The sequence below is a fragment of the Eptesicus fuscus genome, chromosome 10 (genome assembly GCF_027574615.1).
Source record: "Eptesicus fuscus isolate TK198812 chromosome 10, DD_ASM_mEF_20220401, whole genome shotgun sequence".
Classification (NCBI taxonomy): domain Eukaryota; kingdom Metazoa; phylum Chordata; class Mammalia; order Chiroptera; family Vespertilionidae; genus Eptesicus; species Eptesicus fuscus.
In genome coordinates this window covers 66,226,341-66,243,364 of record NC_072482.1, presented here as the reverse complement: position 1 = coordinate 66,243,364, position 17,024 = coordinate 66,226,341, and the positions used below count along the sequence as shown (strand labels likewise).

Genomic DNA, 17,024 nt, shown 5'->3' with positions numbered 1-17,024 from the left:
GTCAACGGAAGGGGCGTTAAAATCCCTTGTGATGCTGGTTTTGAATTTCTGAAAAAGATCCAATCCATTGAGCTTCTGTGTTTTTGCTTGTGGATGTTTCCATGAATCTGTGTTAGTTCCAGGAAATTGGGGTCCTTCATATTATCTCTGGAACCAGGCGTGGTTCCTGCAGAAACTGCATGGGATTATCAGTTTCCCTGTTTGACGTCGTTGCTGTAGTGGGTCGGGTTCCTGAAGGAGAAAACAATGACAAATTGTAAGGCCCAACTGGAAGATTGTGTGGAGAGGAAAGACGGCTATTCTGACTTAAGACAGAAAAAATGTTGGCCTTTAGTTTCTTGAAATACTGCTCTGAAGTCTTCTTGGTTGGCATACACTAACCAGTGCAAGCTTGTAGCTATGACCACTCAGTATCCCGAAGCCGGGATGCTGGGGTCTGATTTTCACTTGGTGAACCAGTTTTTATTTGAATGTATTTGAGTTTTTTAAAGAATGTGAAAGTGGCTCCTAATTCAAGAAGCATGGACCCTTAAGGAATTAATAGAAGGGTCCTAGAAACTATTTGGTACCAACCATTGTGAGTGGATATCTAATCGATAATGTTTTGTATACATTTACTTGAAGGTGTTCTTAAGTTCTTGGTCACTTTTAAAGTGATACTTTTTCTCGATCAAAGGGTAACAGGAAAGTAAGAAAAATAGAATAATAAATTTACTTTTTCTTTAACGTGTGTGCATACACACACATGCACATGTGGGGAGGGTCTATGTTTTTAAAGAATTAAAGAGGTCTTCATGCTTGCACAAACTGAGAACTGCTACTATGGTGGTTATGTTCTATAGGATATGCTTCACAAAGCTAAGTGAAGTTCTTAAAAGTTAATGGCTAGACAGTGCTTAAAGCATACACATTCATGATTTATTCTAATAACATTTGTGGATGACTAACTTAATGCTGCCACACATTTGTTATGTTTTATCCTGGAGATGCGACTACATATCCATGCCTCTTACAGGGTGGGTTTATGTCACTCAGTGATTTAACCAGGTAATAGAATTCCATACCTTTTATGGGGAAGAGCTTAGAACAAACATCTGGATATTTATCTATACCAATAAAAGGGTAATATGCAAATTGGTCACAACGCCCTCACAGTAACAATCGAACAGCAGGCTGCATGGGGCGACATGGCTGGCAGGGGGGTTAGCAAGGCATGACCAGACGACTGACCAGCAGGCTGTGTGGGGTGACCAGGCTGTCAGGGGGGGCAGTGAGGGGCGACCAGGCCAGCAGAGGGGGGCAGTGATGGGTGACCAGGCCGGCGGGCAGGGCAGTGAGGGTCAACCAGGTTGGCGGGGAGGACAATTGGGGGTGACCAAGCCAGCGGGGGTGGGGGGGGCAGTTGGGGGCAGCAACCAGGCTGGCGGGGAGGGGCAGTTGGAGGTGATCAGGCCGGCGGGATGGGGTGCTAAGGGACGACGACCAGGCCGGTGGGCGGCAGTTAGAAACGACCAGGCCAGCAGGGTGGGCAGTTAGGGGCAATCAGGCTGGCAGGCAGAGGCAGTTAGGGGTGATCAGGCAGGCAGGTGAGCAGTTAGGAGCTAGCAATCCTGGATTGTGAGAGGGATGTCCAACTGCCGGTTTCGGCCCGATCCCTGGGATCAGCCGAAACCGGCAGTCGGACATTCCCCCAGGGTTCCCAGATTGGAGAGGGTCCAGGCAGGGCTGAGGGGACACCGCCCCCCCCCCCATGCACAAATTTTGTGCACCGGGCCTCTAGTGTGTGTGTGTGTATATGTGTATGTATGTATATATATATATACAGTATATATATACTGTGTCAGATACTGTCCTAAACAGTTTTATGCCTCAAAACAACCCTGTGAGAGATGTAGGTATAATTGTTGGTTCCATTTTTTAGATGGGAAACTGAAATATAGAGCCATTAGGTTAAGTAATATGCTCAAGGCTACCCATCCAAGAAGAAGGAAACTGGGTTCATCCCAGTCTGAGCAGGGATCTCTGTACTGTTTGCGCAGGGGACTTTGTTTCTCTCCTGGCAGGAAGGGATTCAGTGACTGCTGAGGAATACCTGGAGGATAGACTGGTTTGGATTGAGATAGTATATACCCCACGTGTCCTCCACTCCCCACCCAGCCCTAACATATTGTGCGTGTACACTGCCCCCCCTCCCCCCCCCCCCCACACACACTACCCTGAGCTTACTCTGGACACTGTGACATTAGGCTACCCTGGTGTAACTGCAGTGCCCTTTGATCTGGGCTTTGCTCCCAAACCTTGCAGAACTGTCACTTCATAACAGCAAGTATGTGTGGTAAAGACCCCCGGTGTATAATGGGACTCAGTCCTATTTGCCTATTTTGCTGCTTCAGGTAACCCATTTACATGTCCTCAGAGTTCATTTGGACAAGGCCAGCATCTTGAGGATTATTCAGATGACTTTATAGTACTATGCCTTTAAAGGAATTAGCTGTGGGTCCTTGAATCCCAGAATGATGGTGTCAGAGCATGTTACTTTCCTGAGACATTTGGAAGTGCCCCTCCTTCCCCTGCCAAAACCAAAGAAGAGGTGGAATGATAGAAAACAACATAGACAAGAAACCGGTTTGGCTCAGTGGATAGAGCGTCGGTCTGCGGACTGAAAGGTCCCAGGTTCGATTCCGGTCAAGGGCATGTACATTGGTTGCGGGCACATCCCCGGTAGGGGGTATGCAAGAGGCAGCTGGTCGATGTTTCTCTCTCATCAATGTTTCTAGCTCTCTGTCCCTCTCCTTTCCTCTCTGTAAAAAATCAATAAAATATATTAAAAAAAAAAAAAAGAAAACAACATAGACACTCTAGATAGTCCTTCACTGGCTGCCAATAAACATGCAAATGTGCTTTCCAATGAATTGCTGAAGAGGATATGGTCATAGTCTTGCTTCTCTGCCCATTCTAATTTGGCAGGTGAAGTCAAGGCCCAGTGGAGGCCCTGCTCCAGTGATTGAGAAGCTGGGACTAGACCAAGGATTATATTGATGCTGCAGGCTAGCTGTTCTCAGAATTGCCCAAGTCATTTCAAAAGCTGTTGTTATTGTCAAGGTTGGCAAGTAGAATCCCTTAGAGAAGTATTTTTTCCTGGCCAGCTCAGCTGTCTTTGCAACCCCTCTCACCAGACAGGTGAAGAAAATCAACTCACCTTCATGGCGGGAAGCCTGCAGACTTTGCATGGGGCAGAGCCAGATGGGGGGCCAGGAGGGTGAATACAGAGCAATTGTTAGGAAGAGCTCTCATTTCAAAGCATATACTTACATTGCAGACTAATGAGTTGATCTGAGGCTTGCTGGTGCTGATTTTGTGACCTTAGCCTTGACTCTCCATCTAGAAGTGGTGTAGGGCAAGGGTTCTCAAAGTGTGGTCCTCACATCATTGAGGGTCTCAGAGATCCTTTTAGGGGGTCTGCGTGGTCATAATTGGTTCATAGCAACGCTATGACATTATTGGCCCTTTTCACCTTGTGGACACTTGCACTGGGAGCACAAAAGCAACAACAGTGGTTGAAAGTGCTGGCACATTAGTGCCAATCAAGGCAGTGGCACCAAACCATATCAGCACCTATTGTATTTTCATCTGTACACATGCCAAAAAGAGCCACTTGCCTAAAAATATCCTTGACGAAATAGTGGAAATTTGTAGGTTTATTAAAGTTCAACCTTTGCGTAGGTTTTTTAAAAAAATATTCTGTGCCATAAAATGGAACTACTCATAAAGACTGCTGTTGCGAATGGAAGTGTGTGTGTGTCCCTTGTCTCCTTGCAAACCACTTCTGCTGTTGTTTGAGTTGCTAGCTGAATTAGCAGCTTTATTCATGGAACATCATTTGCACTTGAAAGAACAACTGAAGGACCAGCCATAGTTAGACTTGGGCATTTGGCAGATAATTTCCTCAAAGATGAATAAAGTGGACCTAATATTTCAAGAAAAACAATTGACAGTATTTGTTAAGATAAAATTTAAATATTCAAGTAAAAATTATATTTTTGGAAAATTTGTATCTGCCACAATGAGCTTGACAGTTACTCAATAATAGACTTGAAGGCTTTCTTTGATGAGAGGGGTGGTGATATTAATAAACGTTCTTTTTTTTACATTGAATAATGATATGGGTTAACATTTGGAAGATCTGCATAACTCAAGAACCCATATTTTTTAAATGACCAATGCATGATGTTACCAAATCACGATGGGAAGAGATCCATTAAGAATGGAAGATGGACCAATGGTTTTTATGTAGTAGACAGAGAATAAAAAGCTCATTGGTATGGTTTCAGATCTCACATTGCAACTGACTTTTAAGACACTATCTATTGTCAAGTTTTGTCATGGTATCACAAAGCATATCTATAATTACCTCTTTAAAAAAGCTATTAAAATATATTTTTTCAAATGATACATCTGTGGAGGCCAGATTTCCTTCATATATTTCATCTAAAAAAACATATTGCCATAGAACAAATGTGAAAGATGTGAAAATCCAGTTGTCTATCAAGTAAAGAGATATGCAAAAATGCAAAAACAATGCCATCCTTCTTATTAATTCTTTAGGAGGGAATATATTTGTTTTACATAAATTTATGTTATATATGCTAACATATAAGGCATTTAGTATTTTATATTTTAAATGAATTTAATATTTTAAATCTTTCTTAGTTGTAATTTCAAATATTGTAAATATCAATAGTTATAACCCACATAAACAGAAGCTCTTTGGAATCCTCAATGCTTTTAGAAAATGCTAATGGCTCCTGGAACTGAAAGTTTGAGAACACTAAAATAGAATAGTGAAGTGTTTGCCAGCTGGAGGTTTCTGAGCTATCAGAGGAGTTAAAAAAGTTGTCCAGGTTGGGAATAGTGACTATTTAATTATATATCTTTAAATAACTCAATAAAAATTATTTAAATGTTTTCATCTTTAAAATGAAACACTCACAGAGCTCAAATATAACTACGCTGCATAGTAAACTCTTCCTCATTCTTCAGTAACTGATATCAAAACAGGAAAATACTGGCAATTATATTCAGCCCTAATTTATTGGAAATAAAAATATCCACATGTCTAGTGTGTTATTTGTAGAAAAATGCTTGTAAATAGTCACTGAAACATCTCTTGTCTTACAATTTAAAACAAATCATAAATATTTAAGTTAATAATAAACCAATGGATCATAAGCAAAAGAAAAACAATCCTTTCACATACTGATTTTCTATTTTTGATGTTGTAGTACATAGTTAAATATCATTCTGCATTTTAATATACATGGAGTCCATGTATAAACACAGTGAATAGTTTTTAATGTATTTTTAAGTCCTATTTTTCTTACATAATTAATTTAAACAGTTTACACCATTAATTTAATAAGTAATAGTCAAAATTATTCTTATACATTATGAATTGCATTAAATATCATAGTATATCTAAGTAATCATTTTGCACATTTAATATTCTGAATAAAAACAAAATGAGGTGATTAAAAATATTTCTAAGAGCATTTGAGAAATGATGTATTTATATGAAAGGGATCTGTATCAGTTTCGGAGGGCTGCTGTAACAAAAGTACTACTAGCATGTTCCCAGTCAAAAATGATTGGGAGTGCAGACATACTTTTACAAGGTTGGACTTTACTGTTGGACACAAGCACTCTGTCAGGTAATATGCACTTGAAAGTCTCAGATTTCTCATCTATAAAACTGGGTTTTATGATATCCATTACATTGGCTTGTGAGAAGTAAGGGGATTATGTATAAAAATATACAATGTTTTCAGCACAGTGCTTGATGCAGAGGATGGTCACTCAATAAATATTAGTAGTTTTTACTCTTGCCAGGTTAGGCAGGTAATGACAATCACAATACGCACTATAAATACACAGTTAAAGGCAAGTTTATTGATGATAATAGTAATAAAAGTTAGTGTTAATGATGATTTCAAAGTGCACCTAGTACCTAATAATGGATGGTTTTACTGTGAGTAGGTAGTTGAGAGAGAGAAACAGAGGGATACAGGGAAGGACAGAGAGATGAGAACTTTAAGTGAGTAGCCAATGAGCCATGTTTAGAGACAGACATTGCTATAGGCTAAATGTTTGTGTCCTCCCCAGACTCCTAGGGTGAAACCTAATCCTTAATGTGTTGGTATTTGGAGGTGGGGCCTTTCGGAGTTGATTAGGTCATGAGGGTGGAGTCCTCATGAATGGGATTAGTGCCCTTAGAAAAGAGGCCCCAGAGAGCTTCCTTCTGCCATGTGAAGACACCTCGAGAAGATGGTATCCATGAACTAGGAAGAGGCCCTCCCCAGACACTGAATCTGTGGACACTTTGATCTTGGACTCTCCAGTATCCAGAAATATGAGAAATGAGTTTCTGTTGTTTACAATTCATCCAGTCCGTGGTATTCTGTTATAGCAGCCCAAGCAGTCATCAATAGGACTTTTTCATCAAAAGACTTACCAAATATATTTTATTGAAGAGTTGCAGTGGAGGACAGAACCCTGGTGTTCAGAATGCTCTAGCATTTATCATTATCTTGGTTCTGGATTTGTGTTACACATTTATAGGCCTATGTCTGTCTTGATCACTATTTGGAGAGGTATTTAGAGACACTGAAGCATAATACAAGGGAACTCTAAAAGCCATATTACTGTAATTCCATGCAGTCCAATCCAGCTGAATCTGCCCTCTTGCAGCTGTCAAAGTGACTCTGTGCAACTTCCCTTAGTGGCTATTTCAGACCACCACTCCCAACCTGAGCCTCTCAACAACTCTTCTTCAAATAGCCCTGGCTCCCTCATTACTGAGAACCGGAAGTCCCTGTAATGAGCTCCCTCCCTGCCTCCCTCCCTCTCTCCATCTCAAAATGTGTTGGCATCTTTGCCCATCTGCTCTTCTTTACCTCTATTTCGGATGAGGAATTACTAATCCCTCCCGTGATATTTACTCTTGGCCCAAGTAATAATTATGGTCCATAATTATCCCTTTATTGTTTTGCACTTAGTGTCTCTCCATAGAGTCCTTCCACTCCCTCTATACATTCCCTTTTTGCTCCCGAAGGCACTGGCCCCACCAGCTACCATTTTGTCTCCTTAATTGTACTTTAAACTTCTGGAAAGAGTAGTGACCTAGCCCCAGCTTCTTGTTATGACAAGCTGTTAATTATTACAAAATTATTGAAAGCACAGTCTAGAAATCCCAACAGTTAATCTTCTTCTTGGTAGAGATAAGACACGGCTGTCACTGCATGGCAGTGAGGAGGTCCTGGCCTCTGAGAGCTTGGTCTCCCAGAGCTTGCCACCACGTGCAGGCCACAACCCCTTCGTGGAGTCCTCATGATGATTATAATAAAATGCTTTTAAGAAATCGGATTTACATAGCTGTTTAGTTGGGAAGAATTATAAAATCAGTTAATGCCCTGAGGATAGCATAAGCAAAGGTGCTTTTATCTTTGAAACCCTGAATTTGTTCCTGAGAGTTTTCTGAATGATAAGCAGGTAGGAAAATTTCCAGCTTCTCCAGTATACTTTGCATTTGCTGAAAAACTGTGGATAAGTCCCAAGTGAAGATTAGAACCATGTGGGTTGTGAGGAGGTAGTGAGAAGCAGTGCCTTTATTAAAACCCACTTACTTTGTTCCAGGAAGTAGGCAATAAGTCATTATTTGCCAAGGACACACCATAGATGAAGACAGGATGTTAGTCCATAAAATGTGCATAGCATTTGGATATTTGTGTGTAAAGTAAAAAAAAAAAAGTATATATGTAGCCCTGGCCTGGGTTGCTAACTGGTTAGAACATCAGCCCAAGCACTGAAGGGTCTTGGATTTGATTCCTGGTCAGGGCAGGTACCTGGGTTTTGGGTTCATTCCCTGTCCCCGGTCACTTCATGCAAGAGGCAATCAATCGATGGATGGTTCTCTCTCACATAGATGTTTCTCTGTCTCCTTTTTCTCTCTTCTTCCTTCCTCTCTTCCACTCTCTCAAAAAATCAATGGAAAAAAAAATATCCTTGGGTGAGGATTTTAAAAAAGTATATATGTAGATTATTCTGGAGGAAATCAAACAATTTTCTAGTCTGTAGAGTCCCTAAGAAATCTATCCTTAAGACTCCTCTAGCAGAAAAAAGGACCTGCATCCAGCTAGCTGTCTAACATAAGGCATCCTCCAGCCTGTTGGGGTCTGGGAGGCAGCCAGGGCCTCCCCAGTCCAGCAGCTTTGAAAAAAACCCTCTGAGGCCTTTATGGAATTGCAAGATGGCCATTAAGATACACATGGGCTTAGTGAACATACTGGTATATTGATAACTTTCTCTCCGTCGTATAGGCAAAGGAATTTATACGCCTTTCTGACTTGCTTGTCTAAAATGTCCCCATAGGATATTAGATTACTGAGAAATTCTATGTAAAAATTATAGTGCGGACAAATTAATCAACCAGCAATAGTAGTGTGTGACGTTATAGATAATGTCCCCGCAGGAGACATAAAGAAGTATAAAATATGGTTTCTGCCCTTGGAGGAGTTTACAATGAATAGGAGGCTGTATTGAAGCTCCCTCTCTCCAAGCAGATTCCCAACCTTCCTTGGTCCCATGACGATAGGCCATGTGCCATGGCTGAATGTTGGTCAACTCACCTTGAGAAAGTCATGGGAGGGAATGTGTCCTGTCACCACGCACCCAGAGGCTCAGCTTAGTGCCCCTTTTTTGCCATCTAGGAGGAGAGGAGGCAACATTTGTACTGTCATTCCTAATTAACTTTTTTCCTACAAGACATTTGCCCCCAATTGTAAAGAAATTGCATGGACTGTCAATGTATAGTTACCCAGTTTTATTTATTTTTTACTTTTTAAAAAATACATTTTTATTGATTTCAGAGAGGAAGGGAGAGGGAGAGAGATAGAAACATCAATGAGGAGAGAGAATCATAGATCGACTGCCTCCGGCATGCCCCACACTGGGGATGGAGCTCTAAACCCAGGCATGTGCCCTGACCGGGATTCGAACTGTGACCTCCTGGTTCAGAGGTGGATGCTCAACCACTGAGCCAGACCTGCCAAGCACCAGTTTTATTTTTTATCCCAGCAACCAAATGTGGAGAATTTATGTTTGTTGGTTCTGTATCTGCAATGGAGCTACATCCTTAGAATAATATCACAATAGAGAAATAACTTTGAAATGGGTTAGCCCACATAAAATTTTGATTGCCTTTAATTAGGGGCAAATCACAAGCTAAAAAGAGTTACAGATTTGAAACAAGTTAAAAATCAAAATAATAAAAGGAGAAAAAAATGTAACCTAAATCTCAATTTTTAGCTATAGAATTATAGTTTCTTTATTCATTAAATAACGTTTTCTGCCCCTCCTATTTCTCTGTTTGGAACTCTAACATGGATTAGGAGAATTGCCAAATATCTATGAAATGAGAGCCTTTCCTCCCACCCTTCCCATCCCCCATAATAGCCCAAAACAAATTAGACTGAGAAAGTCACACAGTTCAGCCCAAGAATTAGGTTTGTGCGGCCCTAACAAGAACTCTGTGATTGAGAGAGGTTTCCAAGGCAGGTAAGGGGAGAATTAGATCAGCTAGAGTATAGACCTTTCAGTAATGTTTCCTAGAAATAGAGAGATAACATTACAAACTGCTGGCATTCATTTACAAACTGGCTATAAAAATAGCAAAACTTCAGGAGCATTAACAGAGCCAAAAGTAGAACTTGCTGTTTATTGTCCCAGAGGTTGGCTTTCATGAAGTTTGAGAAAGGTCCAGATTTGAGGCCATTGCTTAATGATTTTTAAGTCAACCTCCTGCTACATCCAGAGAAGACTAGACACACATATACATAGATTATTATTATTGCTTTGGTGGCATGCAGAAAGAACTTTTTTCTTTGTGGGAGTATGCCAGATAATTTAGGGGGGATTGAACTATGAATAATGTGTGCTGGGGGGAGCGGCTGTGTGAAACGAGGCTGGACTGGCCGTGCCTGTGTGCCCAGAAGACTTATTTTCATCAGTTAGCTCCTTCAAGGTGGTCAGAATTTTAAGCTTCTGCTCATTCCTATCCCACTTGAACAGGAATGGGACCTAGTAGGAGCAGGGCTGTCCCAGTGCGTGTGAGCCGCCAGAGCAAGGGCGACCGTGTGTAACCGGGAAATTACCAGCGTTTCTATGGTCATGAAGCAACATGTGCCCGGCTAATTACTGTTCTCTGCGACTGCTCTCACCTCTTGAAACTCTCCATGGCCCAACCACGGAAATCCTGTTTGTCTGCCTCCCACCCTCTGGCCCAAAGAATGAAAAACAGTAACTTGCAAGGCTGGGCTTGTTTAATGAATGCGATTTGTTTTTGTTGAGCCAAGGACGCGAGGTTTCTGAGGCTGTAAACTTGATGCTAGATTTGTGAATGACTCCATGTCCTCATCTTTAGATAAGTTCAAAGGGTGTGTCTGCACTTGCTGGATGATAACCGGTCCAAAGGCATTTTTCTTTATTTTTATAGGCTCCTAGAATAAAGTGACCGTTAATGGTAGGCGAGGCCCTCTTCCTGGCTTCAGGCAGAGCTATATCTAGCATGGTGACATCTGAGCATCTTTTGTGTTAATAAGAATGTCCTCAAGATGTGGCCTCCTCCCTTGGTGATCCTGTTCTTTCCCTTAGTAACTGCTGATGTTGGAAAGTGTGGCTCTTTCTGTTTATTTGTTTTGTTTTTCTGATAGAAATAGCGAGTTATCTTGCACTCTAGAGTAACTATAGAGTTTGGTGATACCTTTTAATTTATTCGTTATTAGAGCGTTCAAAACCAAACAGTTTTGCCTTCTTTATAGTAAGCTGAACTTGCCCTCACTCCCCACCAAAAAAACCTTAGTTTTGTCAAGAAATATTGAACATCACTTTTTCAAAGTGTGTAACAGGAGGTAATTTGAATAGATGTTTTGGCTTGGCTGTGGTTTCTTTGAGTGACTACTTGAATATATTAGTTCATAATAAATTATTATTACTTAGTATTACAGGAAAAAAACACCTGAAAATAGCTTGGTTCTCTGGAGAAAGAAACTTTCTGTGCATGGTTAGTAATACTTTCCATATAGATGCAACTGCTGGATAATGTTACCCAAACTAATTAATGATGACATATTAGTTAACATATTGCCATCAGCAGGTGGCTATCTGAGCAGAGGCGAAAATGACATGTGCTCAAACAAATGGTTGTACCCTCGAGAAATGTATACAATTGTTTTTCAAAAGAATCTTTGTACTGATGCCTGGAATATGAGTTATTTTTGTAAAGCACAAAACTGGGGGCAGGTAGGAGAGATGCAGACTAGAAAAAACAAAACAAAAGAAAGCAAAATTGGTTCCACCTTTTTCAAAAGCTTTTCCAATTAAAAACGAAAACAAAAACCCAGCGAGAGAACAGTTGAATCTACCAGCACAATTTGCATGTCCTGTCAGAGTCCTGGGAAAGACTCAGGTGTCCTCTCTTCCTTCGCACTCTCCTTTCTTCCTCTCCTTTGTCCATTTCAGAGCTGTCAGGGGAGTCTTGGCACGGGGCATGGCTGTGACAGATGGGCAGGAAGCTGTAATCTGTTGCTGTCCTTTGATTTCAGAGGAATCATTGTGACAGTGAAGGGGTTAAAATGGTCAACACCTATCAGAGTTTGCCGACAATTAGTGTAACCTCAATCCCAGAACACTGGCACAGATGACCACACAACGGTGGATTCTACTAGGTTCTGCTTTGGAAGAAATCCCTATTAATCTCTTCCCAGCACGTGTGCAACCATGCTTTTTAAATGCATATGTGAAAAAGTTACTGTTTCTGCATAGAACATGTGATTATGATAAAAGATGATTGTGAATCGGTTTCATTTTGGAAGGTGCATTTTGAATTAGCACTTGCAGATACAGGTTAATTGATATGCACCCTCTCAGCCTCAGGCATGTAGCCTTTAGAAGGTTTCACAGTGTGTTGACTGTTACTCGATTAGTAAAGGATGCTGAGGTACATTATTGAGTGGTGTTTTAGGAAGGCAAGATACAAGTTTATGTAATTTTGTGTTACTATCTTGTCTGACAAGCAACATAAAAGGAAAAAGAAACAGACCTCTTGAAAACGAAACTCGAGAAAAGTGGGCTTGAGAAGAATAAAATATATTTTTGTTGATTAGCTTCAAAAGAGAAAATGCATAGATAAAAAGCAGACCTTAAAGCTGTTTTTCAAAAAATTCCAGGTGGTAACCAGAAAGGGATAAGTATGACTTAAAAATAGGAGCAGGAATCCATGCTGAACTAGGGGAAGAATGGGTAAAGGAGAACTTCAATAACCCCCCTATGTTCAAATCCACAGGTCCCATTGGCTGGCATCCTAGAGTACTTAATGAATTGGCCGAAGTCATCACAGAACCGCTAGATATCATTTTTGAGAACTCGTGGAGGACTGATGAGGTGCCTGAAGACTGGAAAAGGGCATATTTAGGACCTTCTTTCAAAAAGGGAAATGGATGGTGACCCTGGAAATACTCATCAGCTTAAATTTTGCTTGGAAAAATTCTGGAATAATCAGTACACTGGGTAACTAACCTACAAATAGCTAGAAATGAGGCAGTGAAAGATCACACATTAAGAAGTGCCGAGTTCATTTGTAAAGGACACATCATTGTGAGATACAGTCTTATGCATATTTTGGGATTCTTCCCTCTATTCTATGAGCTCTTGATGAAAATAAATTAGTTTGGCTAAGGTTTTTGGGAATTAATTTTAAGTGTAACACTAGACAAGAAGCAGGTTTCTGGCATTCGCTAGTAATTACATCATTTTGAAATTAACCTGTAACTTGAGAATAGTAGCTTTAATTTTGTATTTTAACATACTCTTTTTTTTCCCCCCACTTTATATAGGACCATGTTTTCATAGGTTGGGATGTTTATATAATTCTATATAGGATAGTTTGGTGAGGGAAATCTTATTTTAAGGTGCTTTCTATGGTTATTTCATATATATATAGGTACATTTATAAAGCTGACTAATTAAGGCACATCACCAAAGGAAGCCGATTTTTTATAACTTTAAAAAAAAATTTAATCTGGCTGTAGTTTAGATTTAGGGCCAGTAGACTGTCCTGCTCTGACACTCACTGAGCAAGGGCCAGCTCTGGCCTTGGGGACTGGTTTTCTTCATTCGGTGGACACTGCCACGACCTGTGCCTTGTCTCACCTCCCCCTGCGCCCCAGGGGTCTGACCTCAGGTCTGTGGGGGCAGGGAGGTGGGAGTTAAGAACCCTGTCTAACCGCAGCCAAGATGGAGAGCAGAATGAGGTGGGAGGAGGAAATTAAGATGGCTCTGGGGTTTTTCTGATTCCTGTTGTTCTTGCCTTTGGGTATTGGCAGTTTTATTTTCCATGTTGGTAGGGACCAAAAATTTAGTCAAAAAAGATATAGACTTGCAATAAGCTCTCGAGTCAGGCAGCTCCAGAGAGGAGCTGAGCAGAACCTTCCCGGTGCTACTGAGAAGTAAGAGATGCAGGTTTACAGCAGCATGGTGATGCTCCAGAGCTGGAAACACTTAAAGGGAAAGAAGCCTACATTCATTTCTTCCTGGTATGCACCTGGGCCCTAGGAATGGGTGGGCAGGGCAGGGTGATTTTATCACAGTACTGCTTTAAAAAATCGAGGGTTTACATGGTTTAGCTACTTCTAGAGATTAATTTAGATACTAGATAAATTCAGTCTCATTCCTCACTATAAATTCCAGGAAATTAAGCTCTAAATGTATGTACAAGTTTTCTTTTAAACATACATAGCTTGCAGTTTTATAAGAATTATACTCCAAACTTCTATCATTGTTCTTCAAGTGAACTAGAGTCTTTAAAATTAACAAGCTATTTAAAAAAAATGATTTTAGAGAGAGAAGAAAGGAGAGGGGGAGAGAGAGAGAAAGAGAAATATCAATATGAGAGAGGAACATCAATCATTTGCTTCCCACACACACCCTGACCTGGGATCAAACCTGTAACCTGGGTGTGTGCCCTGACCAGGAATTGAACTGGTGACCTTTTGGTGCTTGGGACTACCCGAACTGGCCAGGGCAACAAGCTATACTTTTTAAAGGAGTGTGTCAGGGGATCTCTGTAGGTCACAGATATAATTTATTATGATAATAAATGGCTTCCTGTTGCAGACCTCATTTCCAGGTGCAGCACCTGTGGCGGATTTATTTCACAGACATACATTTACATGCATTTGCTGAACTGCTGCTAGAAAGGGACCTAATTTCTGAAAAATCTATTATTTTCACTGTGGGCATTATGGTACAATGTAATGCAACCAGAAACAGGACTTTTCTGGTCATTTCAAGTTTGTTTTTTTTCCTATTTGTGTGATGTCCAACATCAGTTATCTTGCCAAATTTAAGTCTTCTCTGTGTGTTTGCTATTAGAGTTTGAAAATAACAATCCTCTACCTAATTTAAGAGTCACAACCTAGAACGTGAAATAGCTGATGGATTTTAAAGATTTTTTACCTAAAACTAGAGGAAGAAGGCTTTAAGCAGAGCAGTATTTCATTAATTCCTTTGCATTAAATCAAGATGAGGTAAGAGTTAGAATGTCAGAGAAAGTTAGTCAACTTGCCATGAATTGTATCTGGCGATAATTGCTCTTATGAGGAGTATCTTTTCCCCAGTGTTTTTCTTTTAAATCTAACATTTGTGATGCCCTTAAATTTTTTTTTATGCAAAAAAGTAGCTGAGGGACAAGTGTTATCAAAACTAGAGGATTATCTTAATTTGTTTTTCCTAGAACATCAAGAGAGATTAATTACTGACTTCATAATATTGAGGAATTTGGAGGAGTATGGCAAAGTTTACTTCAAGTTCATTTTAGAACAAAGTTTGGGGGGGAGGGAAGAAAGATTTTATTCAAAAAAATTTTTTTCTTGGCCTAGGGAATACATAATTACCAAAGGACTTTTCAGCAATGTAGAATAGATGCACTCAAGCAGTTTCTCAGTCCAGAGAAATGCATAGCACCTTGGTGTTTTGAAAGCAACAAGAACAATAAGAATTGGGTTTTTACTTTGGAATTCCTCAGGTCTTAGTTCAAAATCAAGATCACATTCATAGCTGTTTTGTCTGTGGTGGATCTAAGAATATAAACTTAGATAGCATGAGGAATGATCTTGAACAATTATTAAATTCATCACAGCCTTTTATGCTTGTCCATAAAATGGGAAAAATAAATACCTCCTGTAGTGCTTAAGAGGCTTAAAGTTCTGCAGCCTCCACTCACACAGTCCTTGGCTCAGTTTGTGGCACATGGTAGGTGCTGAGTGCCCCTCTCTCTTTCCTTCTTTGCTACCAGTTACCTTAAAACTGACCAGAAAACTCAAACATAAATTGACCTGTAATTATTGCTGCCTTGAGCCCACTGACTAAGGCCCCTTTGCTTTTTTTTTTAGGAAGGATAAAAGAAAAAGTTACAGTGGCCCCTCGCAGTAGGAGTTGTGTAAATGTTTACTGATTGCATGAAAGAATTCATGAGGCCAGCACTTGTCAAGTCTGGGAGATAGTCACATAGACACATACGAAAGTATTTTGCTAATTTTCCTCTTTTTAAAACAGATTTAGACTTATAAGTTTGGTGTGCAAATTAGTGAGTAGTATATGTGCATTTTCCTGTGATTTTGTGACTTGATTTACAAATTATGGGTTTAAAGGGGCAGTCCCCAATCGCTACTTCTGGGCTTAGTCAGTCAAGATATGAAGCAGATGACGGTAAACAGCAAACTCTTCTATGTGAAGAGAAACCAGATGTGCCAGGGCCTGGGAAGCACCTGCCAGAAACCGAGATTGTTCTCTCGTGAGAGTCTCACTGCTGGAAACAGGTCCCTTGCCTGGGTGCTGAGGAAGAACAAAAAGAGAGATTCAAGAACATTACATTTTGGACAGAATATTTGGTTTATGTAACTTTGTACAAGTAATACTTAATTAGGTGTCACAACACCATGTCGGTGGAAGAGTTCTGAATTTCGAAGGAAATAAGGAATAAAGGGTAGAATATAATATCCAGAGATATACACAAGAAATGAACTAGAGCCTGACCTTACATCACCAGTTCTCCATTCAGACCAAGGGCCAAGTAACAGGGAATCCTTAGGAGAGATTAGCTGACACCTTGTGCTTAGAATAGAGCCATGTAGTTGCTGCATTAAAATATACAAAATAGATTATGCAGAGCAGAGCAAATCAACTAGGCTTTCTTTCTCTTTTAGAATTTCTAATTTTACTCTATGCAGCCTCAATGATCATCAATTAGACACTCCTACATAGATATTTTACACTGTTCAGATTCTTTGATTATAAAATCCCCTTCAGCTTTATATTAACTTCTAAGGAGAAAAAATAATCAAATAACTTTCTACTCCATGATCACTATAGTAGATATTTCCTTAAAAGACAAAAAAAAGTAGTTTAGAAACATGAACAACATAACATTTTCACTTATCAAAATAGATGTTTCTTTTAAATGTTTTAAATTCCTGAAAATAAAGTTTTATTTGTTGTTGTTAAACGATAACTTTTAGAGGAAAATGGGGGGTTTAATTTCACATGTATGAGCTGGGTGGTATTTTTTTGACAACTTTGACCAACATTTCTTTCATTGGAACAAAAATAAGTCACTTTTTTAAGTATCACTTAAGATGACAAATGTCTTTTCTAGATGTATTCTGTAACATGCCCTTTGTCAGACAAATTTTCCCTTATTATTCCAAAAATGAAATGCTGTGTTGCATGTGTTATGGGCAAGGCAGTATTCGATTGGGGAAAATGTTAGAAATTCTACTGTTCATTGCAGTTGTCACCCTGTTCCCCAAGCTTGACAGTATTTAATATCCTTTTTGGGTTTGTAAAGCCATTATTTATTGAACATATACAGAAATGTGTGCATGGCCCTGTATAACCAACACGTGAACATCCAAGTA

General features: G+C 39.9%; 1 protein-coding gene across 1 annotated transcript in view; it reads left to right on the top strand.

Moving 5' to 3' along the window:
• The window catches only part of SAMD5 (sterile alpha motif domain containing 5), a 42,163-nt gene extending 29,626 nt beyond the window's left edge, over positions 1-12,537 (top strand). The window contains exon 2 of the mRNA XM_008160621.3: positions 12,395-12,537. Coding sequence (XP_008158843.1) covers positions 12,395-12,457 — 63 coding nt within the window. The 3' untranslated portion in view covers positions 12,458-12,537. The remainder of the gene's footprint in view (positions 1-12,394) is intronic.
• The last annotated feature ends 4,487 nt before the right edge of the window (positions 12,538-17,024 follow it).